Below are 19,519 nucleotides of genomic sequence, written 5' to 3' on the forward strand. Positions count from 1 at the left end.
CCCACACACCCCAGCCCAGGACTGGTCACTGCCAAGGACTACAGAGCAGGCTCCATTAACAATTTGGTTTGGGGACCCCTGATTCGTAGTTTGGCCCCTGACACCTGAGTGCACTGCCCCCCATCTCCACATTCTCTCCCAGGACCAGTCCCGGTCCGCCATACCCCGGGAGGAGAGCAGCTACAACCCACAGTGGAGTGGGCGGGCAGTGATTGTGCAGGGGGCGTGACCCCGGCTGTATACTACACATCGCCATGACGTTGGTTGCTACGGAAACGCATTTCGCCCTGACCTCCTTGCGCGTTCCCGTTCCATCCGGGCTCGCTACACAGCTGGAGGAGCAGAGAGGCGGCCGCAATGGCGGAGGATGCGGAGTGGGTGCTGGACAGTGTGCTGGCTTTTTTGAAGTGGCCGCTGTGGACGGGGCCGCTCACCGACTTTATAGAACAGAAATGCTCAGGTAACGGGAAGGGAGCGCGCCTCATCGCACATTTCCCACAATGCTGTGCGGCCCACAATCAATCAGTGCGGAGGACTATGGGAGAGACTGATAGGAGATCCAGAGATTTCCATCCAAAACAGTCACATTTCATATTCCTCATCCTCTGGCTTCACTGCTTGTTCAGGGTTCTGCCTCATGCACATTGGATGTTTGGACTTTGCGCCTAGACGCCTTCCTTCTGACAGCGTTTTGGCAGAAAAAAACCGCTAGACGCGTGTAAAAGTAACTGTGACGGAGGGTAGGCAGGACAGAACACACAGAGTAGATGGGAAACGCACAAAGCTTTATTGAGACAAACAGATGACAGTCACGCAATAGAGGGATTTGCGGGGAGGGTGAATTCGCTAGTAAAGGGTAGCCAGGAGGGGCCAACACACTTCTAGTCCAACCTCAAAAGCCAAGGAAGAGTCTCTGTAGCAATTGTATCCAACAGTGTGGGGGGTCAGTACAGGAACAGTTCAGGTAAAACAGGGAGAGTGCATATACTCACGGATCCAACATGGTGCCTGGTCTCCTAGGGATAGAAAGTGGAACACAGGTACCTGTTGGAGTCCGGATCATGCGGGTGGTCTCCCCTTTTGGGCTGAGTCCTCAGGCAGCTGGCAGGTAATCTCTCCCCTGTGCTGGGGGTCTCGGGCAGCTAGCAGGTAATCTCTCCCCTGTGCTGGGGGTCTCGGGCAGCTAGCAGGTAATCTCTCCCCTGGACTGAGGGTCTCGGGCAGCTGGCAGGCAATCTCGCAATCTCTCCCCTAGACTGGGGGTCTTGGGCAGCTAGCAGGCAATCTCTCCCCTCGGGTGGGGTCTCTGACAGCTGGCAGGCAATCCCTCCCCTGGACTGGGGGTCTCGGGCTGCTAGCAGGCAATCGCTTCCCTGCGCTGGGGGTCTTAGGTAGGCGTGGGTGCGGTTCCCCCGTTTGGCTGGGGGGGTCTGCAGAGTCTGGCCACAAAGGTCCCGCTGCATCTGGGCTCCTTCAGTGGCTGGCGCAGTGGTGAACAACTGACTGAAGTGCCCGGCATCAGCTTCTTAAGCTGATGCGGGATGCTACCTGGTCATCTAGGTAACCAGGGCGGGCCAGAGCTGGCGTGCCTTGTTGCCTGGCAACGAGGCACGCCTCCTGGACAGGGGCCACTCCTATCGTGAGTGCGGCCTTTGTCCAGGGACATTCGCAAGCGCGGGAACTTCCCGTGCCCGCGCTGCAGATGACAGGGCTGAGGTGGTGTCAGCGAGACGCCATAGCCCGTAACATCCTGGTGGGAGGCTCACTCCTGTCCGCGGAGAGGTGTGAGTCTCGCCACCTTCTCCTCTCTGGCCGCAACCGGGGAGGGAGAAGATAGTGGCAGGGGTGGTGAAAGCTGCACCTCTCATCCCACGTTAGCAGGATGAGAGGTGGAGGGGGAGTCACTGGACCACAGAGAGGAATCCGGCTGGAGACAGGGGACACAGTGAGGGGGCCAGGATGACACTGGACCCCCCACCCGGGACATCAGAGGGACTGGTGCAGGGAATGATTTAGGGCAGTTGAGGACATGCAGCCAGCTGGCCGGGAGGGGGGAAGCCACAGTATTGGAATTTGGACATTTGGCAGAGTGACACGGAGGACATTCAGGGATTGAATCTGAGGGACAGAGAATTAATAAGGGGATTAAATGAAAATAATGGGGAGGGGTCATTGAAATGAATCGATGCTCTAGTAGTGTTAACGCGTGTTTACACCCCGGACACACCGATCCCGACTTTGAAATCATGTGACTTACAGTGAAGTCGTACAAATTGGAAGTTGCATGACATGCCCATATGAGGTGCAATTTGCAAGACATCTGACACAGATGTCTATGCAAATCGCACCAAAAGTAGTGCATGTACTACTTTAGAAATCGATGCGGCTCAGACCAAGTTGGAACCGCACCGATATGACTGCTGTAATTGCGGACAATAGGGTGTGACTTCCCATGAAAATCGAATGCCAAGTTGCACCCAGTGTGGGCGGGCACTTAGTCGCATAAATCGTTTGTTCTGATTGCAGTTTTTCTTTCTTCTTCCTGTAAATGCCTGTGTGTGAACGGACACATTGACTAACATGTAGAGGTGTTTAGAGGCAGAAAAAAAGCGTCCAGCTTGTACAAAGACTTAGGCCTGGTTCACACCTATGTGTTTTTTTTTTGTTTTTGTTTTTTGGTGCTTTTTGCAAAAACACATTACAGTTCATTTAACATGGTTTCCTGTGGGACACATTCACATCTATGCTTTTTTCAGCCTCTGCGTTTTTGGAAAGGGTCAGGGACTTTTTTTTAAATGCAAAACGGTGAGCTTTTGGTTCAATAGACTTCAATGGAGATGCTGCAGAAAAGCATACAGTGCATTTTTTTTTATACGTTATATTTTATCTGCCCAACAACAAGTTGGCCAAAAGTTTTTTAAAAAGCGTCAAAAACGCACTGCAGAAATGGGTCAAAAGCAAACTGCCTAGATGTGAGCCAGGCCTTAGGCATGGTTCATGTCTATGCAGTTGCCCCATGGCCGTGTTTGCTCCCACACAGCAGCCCATTCATTTAAAGTGATTCTAAAGGCTTTTTTTTTCTTTTTAAATATTTATTTATTTCAAGTACTTATATAGCACCATCAATTTACGCAGCACTTTACACATATTTTTTGTACATTCACATCAGTCCCTAACCCTCAAGGGGTGTACAATCTAAAGTCCCTAACTTACATTCATACATACACATACTAGGGCCAATTTAGACAGGAGCCAATAAACCTACCAGCATGTCTTTGGAGTGTTGGAGGAAACCGGAGTACCCGGAGGAAACCCACACAGTCACAGGGAGAACATGCAAACTCCAGATATAAGAAACATGTTATACTTTCCTGCTGTGTGATTTGCAGAGAGCAGCCCGGATCCTCCTTGGGTCCCCCGCTGGCGCTCCTGGCCCCTCCCTCCTGTCGGGTGTCCGCTATGGGGGAACCTGCTCTTCCTTGTGTCCATTCACACATGGAGCTGTGGCTTGTCCCCACCCACTCTCTCTTCTCATTGGCTCACTGGCTGTGATTGACAGCAGTGGCTCCAACTTCTGTCTCAGTCAATGAGGAGAGGGAGTCCCGGGATAGTCAAGACTCCAGTGCACATTGCTGGATTGAGAGGGGGCTTAGGTGAGTATTAGGGGAGGCTGAAGGGGATGCTGCGCAGGGAAGGTTTTTTACCTTCTTGCATAGAATGCATGATGGTAAAAAACCTTGAGTCTTTACAACCACTTTAAATGGGCTTCTCTGCCCACTGAAAACACAGGAAAAAGGTCCCCACACCTTTTCAGAAAATGCGGCCACAGAGAAACCACATAGTGCAGTTTCAAGTGTGTGGGGGTATCATTAGGATTAATAGTACCGCCACACATCTGAGTTTTTCTCTGCAGGTAGGTAGGTGTGTGAACCTAGGTTTAGGCCTCTTGTACTTGGATGCCTAAATACAGCACATTTTAAGACATTCAGGTAATTTTATTCAAGTGATCTAAAGGCAGCGCATTGTTTTCAATGTGCCTGTACACACAGGCACATAAATGTGTTGCGGATTGATCAGTAAAAAGAAAAAAAAAAATACAGAACTCTGAGTTGCTGGGAATATTTTTGTGTGTATACTCACAAATATGCACAAATGCCATGCTTGCTGCTTGTGTGTGCAAATTCGCAAATACACGCAAGTGGTATATAGCCCATCCTCGTGTTTCTTTCAGCCAGCAATGTCTGAAGCTCATACATCAATAGTTTGCAGGAGGCCTAATAGGCCTGTACACACTGGTGCGTAAACTTGTGCTGCATATAGATCAATATACAAAAGTCTGCATTTCTGGACAGTATTTTACACACAGATATGCGCACATGCATGTGTATAACACAATCCAAGAAAAGGTAGAAGAATTTTTATGTACATGCCTTAAAAAATGCACAGCTTTGGCATTTGTTATACAGCCCATCGTCACGTTTGCAGGCAACATTCACATAGGCATAAAGATTTTACTTATCTTTTAAATGTTTGTTTTTTCTAGCTCAGTTATCTCCAAATGGCAGCCTAGGGGTTGGATGTGGCCCTTTGCTTGCCTTTATCTGGCCTTTGGGACACACTTCCTCCCACTGATAGGAGATACTATTGTGCCCACTGACACCAAAAGGGCATAATTCCTGCCACCGATTCTTCCCACTGACACCAATGATGGGGTACTATTCCTCCCGCATAATACCGACGATGAGACACTGTTTACTCCCACTGATGCCAGAACAATTTGTGCTCCCACTGGCCACAGTCTGGCCGCCCAAAAGTCTCAAGGACAGTAAGCTGGCCCCTGTTTGGAGACCCCTGTTGTAGCACAAAAACCTTCCAGCGTACTTATCAGTAAATACCTGAGTAAAATTGTTCTTTTTCTTTTTTTACCAATATCTGCATTAATCATACGTGTAAACGTATGTCCCCAGACGCAGAAGTTTGGATTCTGTGTAGTAATGCACCAAAATGAAAATTCTGGTGCTAAAAACGAAAATTCAAAATGAACTTGGCCGAAAACCAAACAATTTTTAAAAATTAATATATATTTATTGGAAAAAAATACACTTTGATTAAAAAAAACAAATCCAATTTTTTGTAAAATATGAAAGAGGATTTTACGGCGAGTAACTAGATACCCAGTAAAATTGTGCACGCTCATGGAATAGCGTGAAACTGCGGTACTTAAAAATCTCCATAGGTGATGCTTTAAAAAATTCTACAGGTTAGCAGTGTAAAGTTAGAGGAGGTCCAGTGCGAGAATTATTGCTTTTGCTCCAGCGTTCGTGGCGATACCTCACGTGTGTGGTTTGAACACCATTTACATATGTGTGCATGGCCTGTGTATGCATTCACCACTACGTGCAAACATGGGGGGGATGGGGGCACTTTAAACTTTTTTTTTTTTTACATTTATTTAATGTTTTTATTTTTTGTACTGTCCAGTTTTATTCTTATCACAAGAAATGCATGCATCCCTTTTGATAGAAATAATTGGTGACCGGTCCTTTTTATGGACAGATATGGGGTCTTATTGACCCCATATCTCTCCTCTGCAATGTAAAGCATTGGATCAAAAAAAAGCATTGATCTTGTGATTTAAAGAAAAAAAAAAAAGGGCGGAACCAGAAGTGACATCACTCCGGTCCTCCAAGGGCATAGAGATGAATGGAAGCCATCTTTCCATCACTAATCTTTATGCCCAGTGCTCGGATGGTTTCTCAGGTAAGGCTGAAAACTAACAAGCGGTGGTGGCAGCAGTGGGCGGGCGGTGGTGGCAGCAGTGGGCGGGCGGTGGTGGCAGCAGTGGGCGGGCGGTGGTGGATGGCGGTGAGGTTGCCGAAATTTCGGTGCATCACTAATTTTGTGTTATGGATCTGAATGCGCTGCATGCTTGCGCACCTGTGTAAATGTCTTCATTGAGAATGAAATGGAAAAAAAAGCTTGTAAATGTGTTTTTTGTTTTGTGTTTTATTTTTACAGCTGTGTGAAGAAAGCCTTACAAAGGAAATTTCTGCCAGGAGCCTTATGATCATACATCAGTACCATGTGCAAGTACCCTTAGGTCTCATTCACACAGCCTTAAAAAACACATTTTCAGACTTTTTTTATTTACAGATCTGAATGCAGCTGCATTGTTTTCAATGGAGACATTCACACAGATGCATCAGCATGCACTGCATTCCCTATCTGTAACACAAAATCCAAAAAATCTGCATCTGAGGACCTATGTATACTTGTATGCCAGATGCAGGTATTGGGGGAAAAAAAAACAGAAAAAAATGACCCTTTTATGCAAGTGTTTACTGATCATTATGCAGGAACATTTGTACTAGAAAAAAAAAGAAAAAGTGTAATATGTTCTCTAAAATGTTTTTGGCCATGTGAACGTTTTGGTTGCAGGAGCCTGTAAAGCATTGCACCAGCGATCGCTTGTCAGACCTGTCAGTATATCTGGTTTCCTGTACGGGATGTACAGTCAAGCAGGTATACTGACCGGAAGAATCAATGAACTACCACGGTGATCTATAGCGCTGTGGTAGTTAATTGAGAACTATGAACCGACAGCCACTAAGGCTGTCGGGACTTGTAGTTCATTCATTCACAGAACACTGAATGAATGACATGGCCGTGTGGGCGGAGCCCCACATGCATGTGTTCTTTTTAAAAAGTGATGTCTTGTGTGAGCATACTTTTGTCACGGGGGGGCCAGCGGCTGCAGCATTGGGAACATGTTACATGTTCCCAAAGGTGAGCTTATCCTTTAATGCATTTTTTTCTGGGTGTCAGGATTTCAGCCTCTTGGCTGACAGGGATAACATGACATGACTCCTGCACGTGTGTCATTCATGCTAACACAGGAATGTATGCTGAGCTGGCTTTGCTGCCCATTGGCATGAGCATCAATGGAAGAGTGTAGGTGGAGATGAGTTTGCGCTCCCTCCTCCTCTGTAGCCAAACTCACCCTCCTTTTTTACGCCAGTGACCTGGGGCCAGATCATTGCCATCTCATTGCTTACATGGGCAGCTCACATAAACAAAGAGGCATCTATGACCTAGTCTGCAACTCATTGTAGCAACAAAAAAAAAAAAGAACATGGGTTCGGCTAGCAATGAGTATGGAGGTAGCCCAAGCTAATCTACCTACTAAAAGGCAGGTAGGTTTGTTTTATTACAGAAGACACATAGCATATCTTCTGCAATAAAGAGCTGCCTGGTTGTAATTTTATTTCTTTTCGACTTCAGTTCCGCTTTAAACCCCAACCCCGGGCAAATAAAAATCATCCCTTACAGTGGGCTTGTGCCCACACTTTAAAGGTTAGTTTTTGTTTTTGTCTAGGGGAGCAAAAAAAGGGGATATACTTACCCTATCCTCTGATCCTCCATGCAACTAGAGCCCCGCAGCTCCTGCACACCCGCAATCTAAGGCAGGGGCTTATCTGCCGCGAGGCAAACAAGGCATTTGCCTTGGGCAGCATTTTTCAGGGGGCAGCATCGCCCCCAGGCAGAGGGGATGGTAGGGTGGTCTCGGCAGTACTTGGACAGGGGGGGCGGCTCAGCAGTGTTTGGCGGGAGGGGCAGGCTTGGAAGTGCTCGGGCGGGAGGGGCTGGCTCAAAAGTGCTTGGGGGTGGTTTGACTGATACTATGTCTTCAGAGCCCTCAGGATTGGGGTGATTGTTACTTTAGAACTGCAACTGGCTTTACCTGCAAGTAAAAACTAAACCTTTTCAGAGCAGAGTGGGGTTAATCATTATGGAGGGCTGTAAATCAAATGTTATAAAATAACAATTGGGAGTGGAGACTTGCAACATTGTTATCTTGACTCTTCTAAGGTGTGAAGAGGACATCAATTTGTTTTTTTTTCTGAAGAGTAAAATGTGTTTTAAACACTTGCTGAAAAGAGTGTTTTTGTCCTTAAAAAAATTTTGGAAATTAGTTTTGGGGCTCGGCAGTGCTCAGGTAGGGGGGTTGTGGTCTCGACAGGGCTCGAGTGGGACGGGCGGGCTTGGCTGACTACATCCAGTATCCTGTTCGCAGTCTCTGACCGTCTCCTGTATCCTGTTCAGTCTCTGACCGTATCCTGTCTGCAATCTCTGTCCATCTTTTGTAATCTGTACGCAATCTGACCATCTCCTGTATTGTGTCCATAGTCTCCTGTATCCTGTCCATAGTCTCTGACAGTCTCCTTTACTATGCCCACAGACTCTAACCATCTCCTGTATCCTGTCTGCAGTTCCTGACCATCTCCTGTATCCTGTCTGCAGTTTCTGACCATCTCCTGTATCCTGTTTGCAGTTTCTGACTATCTCCTGTATTATTTTGCAGTTTCTGATTGGTGGTGCCATGCTTTGCAGGCTCCTTTTGGACAAAAATAATATACAAATTTTTTTTACCAGCAAAAAATGTGCATTTATTATTTTTGTTCAAAAGTACAACTATAGGCAAAACGTTTTTTATCTATTTTTTTTTTTTTACATTTTGGATAGAGTAAAGGAGGTTTATTAGCCCTGTCAGATTTTTTTTTTTTTTTCGCCATCTGTGTCCTATTGCAGAGCTTTTCCTTCACTTGCCGTCCCATAGCCAAACAGGAAGTGAGCATAATCTCTGCAAATTAAAGGAATTCCTTGGGGACCCCTGTGTCACCAGAAATAGTGTCCCCAGTGGAAGATTGAACCTCTGTTACTTTTCTAGGGATAACTCCAAATTTGGGATTTAATTTAATTTTCCATGATAATGGTAAACAGGATAGAGACGATGAATCTCCTTAACTGTGGCACATTCAGCAATAAACACTGCAGGTGTTCTAATCTCACTCCACTCTATCCAAAACTAAAAATAAAAAGTTTTGCTTTTAGTTATATTTTAACTGCTTCCCGACCGCCCTATAGCAGAAATATTGCTACAGGGCGGCATGGGTGCGCAAAATCACATGTGTGTATATATGTGATTTAGCATTTCTGGGTAGGGGGCAGTCCCGACCGGTGATTACTCGCTGGCACCCAGTGTTTATCGAGCATCTCTGATGGGGAGGAGAACTGTTATGTTTACTAACAGTTCTCTCTGTCTCCTCGGGCACACTGCTTTGGATGGCTGTGCACAGCCACCCAAAGCAGTGGTCTTACAGTGAAGCACACAGACACTGTCCCATAGTATAAAACACCTTCCTGCCTAGTGCCATTAGTACAGTGTCAGTGCTTTTTTCTTAGCACTGATCACTATATTGGTGTCACTGGGGATGTCAGTGACACTAAGTCAGTTCCCCCCATGTCAGAATGTCCACCGCAGTCACACGCTAAGTTGCTGATCGCTGCCATTACTAGTAAAAATACTTAAAAAAAAAAAAAAATTCCAGTATCTATACCGCCATTTGTAAACGCTATAACTTTCACGTAAACCAATTAATCTACACGTATTGGGATTTTTTTAAGCAAAGATGTAGCAGAATACGTTTTGGCCTAAATTTATGACAAAATTAGATTTTTGAAAATTAAAAAAAAAAAAAAAAAAAAAAAAAATGCACAGGCAATTAAATACCACAGAACGAAAGCTCAATTTAGCCATTTGTACTGTATACACACTGATCTTACTACTGGCAAAGAAATCTTGTTCCTGCCTATGGCAGATGTTATAGCTTCCACCCACTGACACTAATCTGCATGCATTCAGATTGGACATCTCGTTCTCTGTCCACCTACCACTGCAATGACGGAGAACGCAAGGTCGCAACCACAGGATACAATCTCAAACAGATTAGCAGTGAACATAGAATAAAGCATACAGGAACTTGGTAATACCATACATCAGTCTTTTTAGGAGTGGTGAATTCTTTCTTATTATACAGAAGGCCAATTTATTCAGCTTTTTATTTAAAGTGCTAAATTCCTTTTTTCATCAGCAGTATATAGCAGTCTTGTGACTTCTATCAGTGTCCATCAGAGCACGGGTTAAAGCTTGCAGGAGGAGATTTCATTTTGCTCTAAGAGGATGTAGAACCCCTGACCTCTGTCTGGACAGTGCTGATTGGCCCTGTGCTGATAACATGCACTTTCCCAAGAAAAAAAAAACCTCTCTAGCAATACACACCAAACTGTGCATGTGCAGAGTGACTCCACACAATATGTCTTATCAGGAGTTAAGAGAGGGGCACTGGAAAAAGGGGAGGATCAGAGAAGACAGGATAAAACCGCATTTGCACACAATGCAGAGGATTAACCCACAATTGCTCGGTCATGCAACACTACCCAAATTAAATTTATATCATTTTTTCCCACAAATAGAACTTTCTTTTGGCGGTATTTGGTCACCACTGAGTTTTTATTTTATAATATATAAACGAAAAAAGAACATTTAAAAAAAAAATATATATATATATATATTACTTTTTGTTATAAAGACATATCCAATATAAAAAAGTAAAAAAATCTAATTTCTTTATATATTTAGGCCAAAATGTATTCTGCTACATGTCTTTGGTAAAATAAAATCACGATAATGTATTAACTGGTTTATGTGAATGTTGTAGTGTCTACAAACTGTGGTATATATTGGAATTTAAGCAGCTTTAATGCTACTTACTACTAATACTACTAATGGCGGTGATCAGCGACTTTTATAGTGGGACTGTAATAGTATGGTGGGCAGTCTGATGCTGGCTAGGAAGGACACTAACTGACACTGACATCAGTAGTGACACTAAGGCTGGCCATATATTATACAATTTTCTTGTTCAGTTTTCCTTTAGATTTACCAAAACCATATAATATGAGGTCAAACCTAAACACTTTCAATTTGTATGCAATCAGGCAGGCCCTTGCACTACACAGTTGAAGATAAATCTAAAGGAAATTAAATAAGAAAATTGTATAATGTATGCCAGCTTTATACAGTGATCAGTGCTAATACTGTACACTGTATTAATCACACTGGCTGTAAAGGGGTTGACATCAAGGGGCAATTAAAGGGTTAACTGTGCGCCTAACAAGTGGATGTGTGTAATATGGGCTGCTTTGACTTACAGATCTGGCAGTTTTTCTCCCTGCATTGCAGGGAGAAGAAACAGCCAGATTGTTGATCTGTGTACAGAGCCCTGTGTGTTTGTAAACACAGGGCTCTGTGCTGTGACTGGCTACAGGTGATCAGCAGGTCTCAGCCATAACTCATTGGTCAGGACCTGCTGACAAAATCCTGCTGTAGCCAGTGACAGCGGGGCTTAGCAGCAGATGCGTGCCCCTATCCCGAAACAGGCTGTACGACGTATATGTACACGATTCATCCTGCCCGTGCCGCCCACCCACAGTAAATGTACTGTGGGCGGGCGGGAAGTAGTTAAACATATTCCTTCTGAAGTAAGAAAATGAGAAAAAGTTGCAAAGTGTGTGAGGATCCTTTAGGCTCCATGCACACGGGGTGTTTTGATAACGCTGGTAACGTTAGCTGTGTAAAGTCATGTTAAGATCACAAGGTTTTCAGCTTTTTTTTAGCGTTTTGCATTAGCATTTAGCCACGTTTAGCTGCATTTTCCCGTGTTTGCGTTTTTAGCATTTTTTATTTTAAAAAATGTTTTTTTTGGTCAAAAAAACATCCAAAAACGCCGGTTTGCAGAATTGTACCACATTTTGCAACCTCAGTGTTTTTCCAGCTAAAAAACTCCTCTAGAAACCCTCTAGTCCTGGGTTTTTTTCCAGCCAAAAAACGTTGATTACAGTCTATGTGTACATGGACACATAGGATAACATGCTGGGGGTTTACTGGCTGTAGAAAAAAAACATCAAAAGCCAAAAACAGCCGCTGTAAAAATGTCCCATGTACATGAGGACTTAAGGGACCATGCACACCAGGGGCAGAAAAAAGCGGCATAAAAATGTTCATGGTGGCTCATATTGCACAAGACCTTATGGGCATTTGCTTTTACAAGCGTTTTTTTACAAAACATTCCCCTCTGCTCATTTGTTAATGTACACTTGAAACTGCCGAATGTTCCTAAATTCCACGTTTGTGAGCGTCAAGCATGTTTTCTGCCTGAAAGCTCTTCTCAAAAAATGTTCTGAAGGTTTTTTTTTTTTCCAGCATTTTTTTATGCCCAGTGTGCATGGGCCCTAATAGTTTGCCCCACCAGTGAGGTATCTCCAAGTCTATTCAAGTCTAGAATTATCAACATTTTGTCTTCTCCATTGAACACCAAATTATGAGCGTATCAATAATATTAACATTTCTCTTTATTTCTGCTAAAAGGAGAAAATCTGTATTATGGCTGTTCAGTCTTCTGCTAAACCTGGGCAGTAGGTTGTTCTACTAAGCCTCTGGATTTGAAAATCTTGTATAGTAGGATGTTCTGTATGTTTAGCTCTTTACCATAGTAATCTGTGTTAACGACTTGGAGACATCTATTTAGTAGTTCCAATTCTGCATTATAAATTGTTTTTGTTTTTTTTTTCTTTTTGCAGTTTTTGATGATGATGAAGAAAATAAGTTATCATACACAGAGATACACAATGAGTATAAAGAACTGGTAAGCAAATTCTGTTGCTAAAAGAGGCATGCAATATATCGTAACAGAATCCCATATCAATAATGAAAACTGCTGATTAGTGACCTCCAATGTAACCAGATATCTGAAGGGAGTGTTGAGAAAACTATACTCTTAGTGCAGCAGAATCTATAGAAATGGCTCAGTGCTGAAATGTTCAAAGCCAGGCAATATTCATTTCTTTATTGTACATCACGGGACCCCTCCTGCACAGGAAGTACCTCAGTTTTAACGCCAAGGTCTGGAAGGTGATGGTCACTGAAGTTCAGTTCTCTATGAGAATGTTGTTTGGTCTGAAAAATGGTTCTAATAGGGATCAAGGAACTAGTTAATCAGATCCATTTGGATGGCTGTACGCTAAAATCAATGGTACACGAGCCTCGGATGGAAGACGGAGGACTCAATGAGGTTTTGCCTGTCATTCAACTTTTTTGGCGCTGTTCCCTGCATTACAGATCCCTGTGCATTTTTACTAAATTACCAAGGGGTTCTTCCAGCAAGTTGTTTTACAGGTCCAAGGGAGTGGATGCCAGAAACATAGGGAGACATTTTCCTTGAAGGTCCTTAAGTGAGAAGATCCACCCTAATGGGTGAGTGGAGTCTTGCGGCGGGATTGGTAAATTTGCCCTTTTCTTTTTTTCTCTTTGAAAAGAAAGAGATAACCAAAGGAAAGAAGGATGTATCTTTTAAAACCTTAATTTCCTTAGGGCAAACAGAGGATTTGGCTACGCTTAGGAGCCTTTTTATGATCTTATGCAAAGCGAAATACTGCCTATGCAGCCACAGCAATGACAGCTTGGCAGGGCCAGGTATCCACAATCTTTGTCTTGTCACTTTTTGTCATTAGAGGTCATCGGGAGCACTATATCTGTACTGTGTATGTGTTCCTATTTGGTTTTGTCTTTTGGCATGTTTGGGGAATTCCTGTTGGAGGTAACCATTTCTTATTAATAACCACACTTTGTAATAAATAAGTAAATCAATAAATAAAAAACACAAATAATAGCGCAACCCACACCTCAAATTTTGATTAAATTAATTAAATAAATAAATCAATGAATTGAATAAATAAATATAATTAAATTAATCCACCATCGTGCATGTGCACAAATAATATATCATTAATTAAATAATTGTATAAACCCTCATAAAGTCCATTCACAAAAGTCCAAATATATTCCAATATGATCCTCTATAAATGAAGTTATGGTATCTTCCTTCACCAATGTGACATTCAGTGCTTTAACACCCCATCAAAATACACACTCACCAGATACTGGTGAAAAACCAGCATATCTGTATATAACCAGCACTCCACCACTGAGTTCCAGCTTATGGATATCCGTAATTGTCAGGGACCCCAGATCTTTCCGCGGTGCACGGGTCTGCATATGCGCGGTATGCCGGGCCACACTAGCGTATGAGCATTAGGACCTGACACCCGCGACGGCAGCGGCGGTTGCACATGCGCACTCGCAATCGCGGACGCATGCCTGGCACCAATCAGGGCACCCTATTTAAACAGGTCAGGTCTATGCTCTAATGGTTTAATGGTTTTAGGTCTGTATGTATTGTCTCATACTGGGGTGATGGTAAACCAGGGCGATTGCCCGAGTGTCAATCATTAATGTGTAATAAAGCATAATTTTTGGAAATTTTTCTGAGTATCGCATTCTGTTCATAATGTAGCTGCTTTTCTGTGAATCTCTTTTCACAAATCCCTTTTTGGTCTGCAGGTCTATCCTCTAGTTGCCGTATGGTCTTACCTGTATCCTGTGTTTTCTGAATTAGATTGCCTTGTTGCCGACCCTGCCTGACCTTGATTTGCTGACTGTCTCCTGCTTTGATCCCTGGCTTGTCTGACCATTCTCCTGTCTAATCCTGTACGTTTTGATCTCCTGTTACCGAACCCGGCTTGTGACCAGTTTATCCTTCTGTCTACTGTTTTTGTACCATTCTGCCTCTACCGACCCGGCCTGCCCGACTCCGCTCTCTCTACCTCCTTACATCAGGCTGTCACCTGCTATACACCTCCGGTAGTGCTTCTACCACAGCTGGGTGCACCCAGGGGCCGCGACCTGGTTTCGGCCTTCTCCAAGTCCATCCCTACCATCAGGGGCTCTGGTGAACAAGCAGGTCGGGGCTTAGATTCCGCTCCTTGCGGAATTCCGGTCTGTGGAACGCTAGAGGCTACCGCCGGCAGGTCCTTAACAGTAATACGCCACAGTAACCATGTAGGTAAAAAAGACAATCGCCATAGTGCAAATAACGTTTTCAGATTTATTCCAATTAATCCCCCCCTTAAAACCGCACTCACAATGAATAGTAATAAAACAGTGTTTGTTACACAAGAGTAAAGAGCTCTCTATCCAGCGTCTCACCAGCCTGCCTGCAACCAAGATGGCGTTGTTGCGATCACGTGGTCCGGAGCCGAGAATGCATGGCGTGCATGGTGACGTCACCGGATAGCCACACCCTAAAGCGTTTTCGTCATAGGAACAAATGCTGTTTTATTACTGTTCATTGTGAGTGCAGTTTTAAGGGGGGAATTAATTGGAATAAATCTGAAAACATTATTTGCACTGTGGCGATTGTCTCTTTTACCTACATGGTTACTGTGGAGTATTACGGATATCCATAAGCTGGAACTCAGTGGTGGAGTGCTGGTTATATACAGATATGCTGGTTTTTCACCAGTATCTGGTAAGTGTATTTTGATGGGGTGTTAAAGCACTGAATGTCACATTGGTGAAGGAAGATACCATAACTTCATTTATTGAGGATCATATTGGAATATATATGGACTTTTGTGAATGGACTTTATGAGGGTTTATATAATTATTTAATTAATGATATATTATTTGTGCACATGCACGGTGGTGGATTAATTTAATTAATAATATTTATTCAATTCATTGATTTATTTAATTAATTTAATCAAATTTTGAGGTGTGGGTTGTGCTATTATTTGTGTTTTTTATTTATTGATTTACTTATTTATCACAAAGTGTGGTTATTAATTTAGTGGATATATAATAGCAGCACCTATTTTAATACCAACATTTATATACATAGGCGCAATGATTTAATCTGGATGGTGGTTTTGGTACATTCAGACACCATTTAAAGGTTGAATTATAAGGTTTATAACCATTTCTTATTGTTTCCAGTGAAAGGCTGCAGTAGTCCAGGCCCGCTCGCTGAATGCCCCACATGTGCTGTAATGGTTTTCTTTGCAGGTGCGCATGACAGGAGTGCACATGGCATGCGCAGATGCAGCCAGAAGCTGTGGGTAGCATCTTACTTAGGTGATTAATGTCTTGCATGTGGGGCTCCTGTGAGTCTGCTAGAAGCGACACAGAGCAGGCTATCCTTTTGGGTACGTGAGTCCTTGATAGGTGTGTGGTGACAAGTGGCAGTCTGGCTCCTGCTTTAGTGCTGCACGTTTTTGCTGTCTGGGCTGTGATAGCTGCTAAATGCTGGATTACAGTTTTGTATGGTGGGGTGCTGTATCTGGTGGGTTAAGTGTTTTTATTGTCACAAGCCCCAGTTGCATTATTGTAAATTCACTTTAGAATAAGCAGTGTCTTCTAGAATCACAGCAGGAAGGGGCACGTGTGCGCCATCATCAGGTCCTTAGGATCCTAGTCAAAGTTCCACTGTGGTGACTTTCCCTGAAACACGTTTAACACACTTCAGAAGAATCTGTCATCTCAACCTAGGGACATCAGACACCAGCACGCAGGCCTTGGTCAGAGCTGTAAACTAATTGAGGCCTGCATGATGCCTGTTTTAACAGACCATAAAAAACACTTTCCTCTAACCCAGGCATGTCCAAAGTCCGGCCCGCGGGTCGGTTTAATACGGCCCTCCAACAGCCCTCCCTACTCTGTGTTATGTGGCCCTTCCACGGCCCTCCCTTCATTGGCAGACAGTCTTCTGCTTGAGAGCAGAAGCAGTGCGCATGCCTGACTGCGGCACGTTCTCCCTGGTCTGTGTAAATGCGGCTGTCTCACGGCCCTCCCTTCTGTGGCAGACAGTCTTCTGTTTGAGAGCAGTGCGCATGCGTGACTGCGCCGCGCTGGGAGCGACAGAGGGCGGTGACGTCAGGGCTGGGCTTCCAGCGTGAAGTGTGTTTCTCTTCCCCTCCCGGCTGCCGAGCAGAGACTTCAGCTCCAGCTACCTTTTTCACCCTTCACATTAGTGCAGGTAAGTTTTTTATTTTTTTTTTTATTTTTTTTTTTATTTATTTTCAATACATTGTGAAAACTCAGCTGTCAGTTGATCTTAATGTTATGAAATGAAAAGTATGTCGTTTGCAATTAACTTGGCATAAAATAATTTATTTGCATTTAATTGTAATGGTTCAAAGAATGTTTGGAAAAATGTTCGGCCCTCCACCATGTTCACTTCATCCAATCTGGCCCTCTTTGAAAAAAGTTTGGACACCCCTGCTCTAACCTATCGTAAAACAATGACAAAATCCATCCTTCTGTCACACATGATGTGTAGGGCAATTAAAGCTCTAGGAATACATAGCAAGCCATAAAACGTCTATCAAGAAAGAAGCCAGGTGTGACCTCTCTGAGACATCTGCCGAATTCACAACTTAACAAAATCCACATACAATTCATAAAATCCTACAGGACCAAGACACATTAATATTAAATATATATTCAAATGGGGAATATCAAGCCAAACAAATCAAGGTCATACATGACTAAGCTAGCACATCGAAAGGGAAGAAAGCAGTCTCCTATCTCCTGGGTGACAGACCCATCTGAAATACTGTGTTTGGTATCCCTGGATATGAAATATAGTACTGAACAATAATCTACCAGTTTCCAGAATGCAACCTGTACATAGTGGTAGATATTAATATTAGTATAAAACTGTATTTTGGACTTGGTCATAAACGGGGTGACCTCCCAGCACTCATCCCTTAAACCAGATGATTGGTCAGATCGTCTCTGCCAACAACTCCCTTAACCACCTCCTGCCCGCCATATAGTCCAATGACGGGTGCAAGGTGGTTCTCTTGTTCTGAGAGGATGTCATTTGACGTGCTCCCATTCTCACCGCGCATGCTTGGGGAGCGCGCAACACGGCGATCGGCGGTGCGCTGTGTCCCTCGGACACAGCGGATCACCGATCACGGAAAGAGCTGAAGATGTCGGCTCGGTCATGTGGTCAGCTGTGTCCAATCACAGCTGATCACATGTAAACAAGGAAATGCCGGTTATCAGCATTTCTCTTTTCTCGAGCTGTCACGCTGATAGCTCGAGAGGAGAGGAGAGCCGGTAATCGGCTTTGCGCAGAGGGGACATGTACACTGATCATCAGGGCACTGATGATCAGTGTAGCCCCAGCAGTGCCACCTGTCAAAGTCCATCAGTGCCACGTGCCAGTGCCTATCAGTGCCGCATACCAGTGCACATCAATGCCACATATCAGTGCCCATCTGAGCTGTCTTTCAGTGTCATCCATCAGTGCCGCCTAACAGTGCCATATATCAGTGCCATGTGTCAGTGCTGCCTTTCAGTGCCCATCAGTGATGCCTGTCAATGCCCATCAGTGCCACCTACCAGTGCCACCTATCAGTGTCCATCAGTGCAGCCTATCAGTGCCCATCACTGGAGCCTCATTAGCGCACATCAGTGAAGGAGAAAAATCACTTATTTACAAAATTTTATAACAAAAACTAAGAAAAAACTTTTTTTTTTTCAAAATTTTCAGTGGTTTTTGGTTTGTTTAAGAAAAAATAAAAAACCCCGAGGTGATTAATACCACCAAAAGAAAGCTCTATCTGTCACAAAAAAATGATAAAAATGTCATATGGGTACAGTGTTGCATGACCGCGCAATTGTCATTCAAAGTGCGACAGCACTGAAAGCTGGAAATTGGCCTGGGCAGGAAGGGGGTATAAGTGCCCTGTAGGCTAGTGGTTAATGTCAAATAAAAAAAGAGATTGCAAACAGATTTGAGAGCTCTCGTTTTAACATCAGCCAAGGAACAACTAACCAGAACTGAGAGCCACGGCACCATTTTGCTTGGACAATCGAACTCTGCTAAAACCAAGGACTTCGCAAGTATTCTTCATTTTCAACTCCTTAATTCTCTGTTGCTTTATTGTTCTCTATTTCTTTGTAACATTATTTTTTTTTTTTTGTAAATATTTTATTTGCACCATCTTGACCTTTTCATCTTTTAACATTTTTCAAAATACGGTTTAAACGGTCCCAAAGGCTTTTAATTCAAATTAAAAAATCCCTGTCTTTTGAAGAGTGCTACTCTATATGATAGTCCTCTGAATATGCCTGTCTGTGGTGACAGTGTGTGTACAGACATTTATTTTTCATATTTGTTATTGATAAGATTGAGTGAAAAGGTGGTGGTGGCTTAAAACGTTAAGTGCTTAGTTAACATAACCCAGTGAAAATCACTCTCATGCTGCGGAACCTAGATTAGTCAAGTGAGCTGGAAAATCGTTGTACAAGGTGCAGCTGAGAGTGGCATTGTTACGTAAGTGACAGCGCGTGTGAGATTGGCCAATCCTTTGTCACGAGTTGGTAGAAGGGCAGGGGTTAAACACCATGTTCGTCACAGTGGCTACTACCATTTAGCCTTGACTGGATTGTAGGATAAAATAGCTGGCATGATTTCCTCTGTTATGCAGGAAGGTGAGAAGCTTGAAAGATCCCCCTCACCGGATTCTCCTGTTTTGGGCAGGAGTGGGTAGAGGATGTGGAGGAAGTAGCTGTTGATGAATTGGAGAAAGGTCAGGTGGAAAATCTGGGGAATCAGTGCTTGAGGAGGGCCAAGTGTTGTCAGCCTCTGAGTCCTAGAGATTGTTGGTCCAATCTCTTATGAAAATGGCCCACTCTGGATTCAAATTGCCTCCATTGCAGGCTTCTGAGACCTCCTACACCCCTTTGGATTCGATGCGGCCTCCGCCG

The 19,519-nt window shown here is 43.9% G+C and overlaps 1 protein-coding gene across 2 annotated transcripts in view; it reads left to right on the forward strand.

Moving 5' to 3' along the window:
• The first annotated feature begins 244 nt into the window (after positions 1–244).
• CFAP36 (cilia and flagella associated protein 36) overlaps positions 245–19,519 on the forward strand; it is a 48,531-nt gene continuing 29,256 nt past the window's right edge. Inside the window, exons 1-2 of one of the 2 annotated variants that reach the window (XM_089686546.1) lie at positions 245–460; positions 12,481–12,545. In XM_089686546.1, the coding sequence (XP_089542672.1) occupies positions 358–460; positions 12,481–12,545 (168 nt within the window). In that variant the 5' untranslated portion in view covers positions 245–357. The remainder of the gene's footprint in view (positions 461–12,480; positions 12,546–19,519) is intronic. The other variant, XM_089686545.1, reaches the window with a different exon arrangement.

This window comes from Staurois parvus, unplaced genomic scaffold (assembly GCF_062004578.1).
Source record: "Staurois parvus isolate SC_StPar_1 unplaced genomic scaffold, SC_StPar_1.0 ptg000401l, whole genome shotgun sequence".
Classification (NCBI taxonomy): Eukaryota; Metazoa; Chordata; class Amphibia; order Anura; family Ranidae; genus Staurois; species Staurois parvus.